Genomic DNA, 3,825 nt, shown 5'->3' on the forward strand with positions numbered 1-3,825 from the left:
TGCTGCTGCAGCTGCTGCAGCAGCGGTAGGTTGCTTTGAACAGCTGACAGCAACAGACGCAGAGCTGCATGAGCCTGCAGCAGCCGCTGCTGCAGCAGCAAGTCACCCCCAGGCCCTAATGCTGCTGTCGCTGCTGCTGCAGCAGCAGATGCGGCGCTCAAGCCGTTGCAGAAGCTGCTTGGATTGTCGCTTACTGCTGCCGAGGCTGCTGCTGCTGCCTTTTCCTCAGCTGCAGCAGCAGCTGCAGCAGCAAACCCTGCTAACCAGTGCAACAGAGCTGCAATACGCATGCCTGCAGGAGCTACTTCCCGCTGCTGCTGCTGCTGCTGCTGCTCTCCCTGCCCTGCCAAGGGCAGCAAGAATGCTTCTGCTGAGGTGGCAATGCTCGAAATAGCCTCTTCCCCACTGTGCCGCTGCTGCTGCTGCAGCTGCAGCAGCAGCGGGTGAAGCTCAATGCTGCCAAGTGCTGCTATAGTTTGCCCCAGCAGCTGCTGCTGCAGCAACGCATTACCTGCAAGAAGCTGCAGCAGCCGCAGCAGCAGCAACAGGAGTTGGTTTTCTCGTGCTCGAGGCCAGGGACCCGCAGAGCCCGCAAACCCTACACCCTAAACCCTAAACCCTAAACCCTAAACCCTAAACCCTAAACCCTTAGCCACAGCCCTCCCCAATCTCCTCTTACCAAGTCTATCGAAGACAGCAGCACTTGCTGCAGCACGGAGTCGCCTGCTGAGAGGAGTGCCGCATGCACAAGAGACGAGAGCGGCTCCTGCTGCTGCTGCTGTTGCTGCTGCTGCACCGGGCACAACGCAGCAGCCGCTGCTTGGGGCCCAGCGCCTCTGGCAGCAGACACAAGCAGTTCCAGTGCCTCCACAAGAATTTGTTTGGTTGTGTGGCAGTGCTGGAGCAGCTGCTGTTGCTGCTGCTGCTGCTGTTGCTGCTGCTTCTGCAGCAGCCGCTGCTGTTGGTGCTGCAGCTGCAGCAGCACGGCAGCAAGCTCAGCAGCAAAGCGACAGCATGCATCTGGCAACCCCCACCGCAGCAGCGCCGCGCAGTTCTTGGCGAACTCTGCGGGGCTTATTCCTTCATTTTCTGCTGCTGCTGCTGCAGCAGCAGCTGCTGCTGCTGCTGCTGTGCCGTGCTGCAGTCGCATGAAGCCAAAGGGCAGCCCTGTGGCTCCCCCGTCGTCTGCAGAAGCAACTTCTTTGCATGCAACAAACTGCTGCAGCAGCAGCAGCAGCAGCTTTGCTGCCTTGCACACACTGCCTACGCCGCTGCGCCTGCTGCTGCTGCTGCTGCTGTTGATGCTGCTGCCTGCCTGCTGCTTCTCCGGAGTGCCTGCTGCAGTTGAGAATTCGCCGTGCAGCAGCTGCTGCTGCTCCCTGACAAGGTGCTGCAGCAGCTGCTGCAGCAGGAACCGCAGCAGCAGCAGCAGCTGCTGCAGCACTTGGGCTTCTCGCATGTACTTGCAGCCATACTCATCTGCTGCCAGCAGCAGCAGACACCGCAGGGCGGTTAAAGACTGAGGGGAAACAGCAACAAGGTTGCTGCTGCTGTCATCAGCAGCAGCAGCAGCAGCTGCTGCTGCTGCTGCTGGATTTGCTGCGTAGACGTCCGACAAAGGCGCAAAGCTCAGCTCGACGCCCAGAACCCTCAGCAGCGCCTCAAGGCCCCCCTGCAGCAGCAGCAGCAGCAGCAGCAGAGTGTGGGTTGAAGCAAGCTGCGTGTCGCATGTCTCTTCAGCTGTGCAGAAGCAGCAGCAGCAGCAGCAGCTGCATCTGCTGCTGCTGCTGCTGGCCCCACACCTCACCTGTATCGTGCATGCAGCCCTCAAGGGAGGCGACTGCTGCAGCAGCAGCTGCAGCAGCTGCAGCGCATTGGCCCTCAGGGCCTCTGCTGTGGGGCCCTCAGCCCCCAGTGCTGCTGTTAGCTGCTGCATGCAGCTGCCCCCCTGTGAACAGGCGTCGGCAACAGCTGCTGCTAGCGCCGGCTGCTGCTGCTGCTGCTGCTGCTGCTGTTCGTAGAGTTCCAGGCTGCTGCTGCACTGCAGCAGCCGACGCAGCAGCAGCAGACAGTCTAGCTGGAGCTCACTGTTACCCAGCTGCAGCAGCAGCACTAAGGCTTCACCGCCTCCCGTGCTGCAGCAGACACGCCGCAGCAGCAGCAAATGAGCAGCAGCAGCAGCCGCTGCTGCTGCTGCTGCGTTTTTGTCCATGGGAGACAGGGCTGCAGCTGCTGCAGCGCCTGCAGGAATGCCCGCAGAAGCAGCAGCAGCAGCTGCTGCTGCCAGCCGCTTGTGTCGAGCTTCCGCAGTGCCTGCTGCAGCATCGTTGCTGTTATTGCTGCTGCTGCCTGCGCTTTCCTCTGCTGCTGTTGCTGCTGCTGCTGCGGGTGGCCCCTGCTGCAGCGCAGCAAACACATGCAAATCTTCCGCCGTTTCGAAGGCGCTGGCCCACTCTGCTGCTGCTGTTGCTGTTGCAGTCGCTGCTGGTGCTGCTGCTGCTGCTACAACGGCGCCAGCAGGCACCGCGGCGTCCTGCTGCTGCTGCTGCAGCAGCTGCTGCTGCTGCTCAACAATCATGCTAACAAGAGGCGGCGGTTCGCACAGCAGCAGCAGCACTTCTAGAGCTGTTTGAATTGCTTCTTCTACGGCGGGTGAGGCCGTGCTGCTGCTGCTGCTGCTGCTGCTGCTGCCTGCGGCGGGAGACCGCAGCAGCAGCATGTTGCAGAGCAGCTCAATGCTGTGCTGGTGAGACCCCACAGGAGTCAAGGGCCCCATCTTTGCTGCTGAGGGGGTCCATTGCTGCTGCTGCTGCTGCTCCGTGGTTGCCTGCTGCAGATGCTGCCGCTGCAGCTGCTTGCACAGCAGCAGCAGCTGCTGCGCGATTTGCTGCAGCTTAGCAGCAGCAGCATCGTCGACCTCAATGATCTGCGCGCGCTGCAGCTGCGACAGCCCAAGCTGCCCTTTCCCCCCAGCCCCTGCCCCCCCCCCTGCTGCTGCTGCTGCTGCTGCTGCTGCTGCTGGCTCTGGCAGCAAAGGCGCAAAGCCAGACTGCAGCCGCCCCAGCAGCGTGTCTGCCTGCAGCTGCGCCTCGAGGGCCCCCAGCCTGCCCTTGACGTTGCTGTTGAGTTTTTGAAACAGCCGCAGCGCCATTGCTGCTGCTGCTGCTGCTGCTGCTGCTGCTGCTGCTGCGGCTGCGGCTGCTGCTGCGGCGGCGGAGGCTTCACAGACACCCCATAATAGCGGGAAAGCCAAACCCTCCAGCGCCGCGAGTCGGCAGCGCCGACACAAACCCTAAGCCCTAAACCCTAAACCCTAAACCCTAAAACCCTAAACACTCAATACTGGAAGTTAGGTAGGGTTCCAGGATGAAGAGAGCGCGCAGATGCTGGAAGCGTCGCTAACAGAAGAGCCGAGCTAGTGTTTAGGGTTTAGGGTTTAGGGTTTAGGGTTTGCCGCTATGGGGGCTGCAGTCGGCCGCCAGCGCTGCATGCAGCTGTCTCTGCAATAAACTGTCTTCTGACCTTTTTCAAGCTCAATAATTAGGATTTAGGGTTTAGGGTTTAGGGTTTAGGGCTTGAGGTCGAGCTTCTAGGGTTTAGGGTTTGGAGTCACTCCAGGGTTCCTTCGAGCGCCCCCCAGAATGTTCAGGCTAAAGTTTAGGGTTTAGGATTTAGGGTTTAGAGCTACGTTTATCTGGTGGTTCTTCTGTTGCTGTTGCTGCTGCTATTGCTGCTGTTGCAGCTTTTGCTGCCGGTGCTGCCATTTTTTGCGAGAGCGCTAGCAGCTATTCCTGCTGCTGTTGCCAGCAGCGGCGACAGCAGCAG

At 60.6% G+C, this 3,825-nt stretch overlaps 1 protein-coding gene across 1 annotated transcript in view; it reads right to left on the reverse strand.

Moving 5' to 3' along the window:
• ETH_00000205 (uncharacterized protein) overlaps positions 1–3,151 on the reverse strand; it is a gene marked incomplete at both ends in the record, with an annotated part of 5,299 nt that extends 2,148 nt beyond the window's left edge. Inside the window, 2 exons of the mRNA XM_013377583.1 lie at positions 59–521; positions 680–3,151. Coding sequence (XP_013233037.1) covers positions 59–521; positions 680–3,151 — 2,935 coding nt within the window. The remainder of the gene's footprint in view (positions 1–58; positions 522–679) is intronic.
• Between the last annotated feature and the right edge of the window lie 674 nt (positions 3,152–3,825).

Source organism: Eimeria tenella, genomic scaffold (assembly GCF_000499545.2).
Source record: "Eimeria tenella Houghton genomic scaffold, Eth_scaff555, whole genome shotgun sequence".
NCBI classification, from domain to species: domain Eukaryota; phylum Apicomplexa; class Conoidasida; order Eucoccidiorida; family Eimeriidae; genus Eimeria; species Eimeria tenella.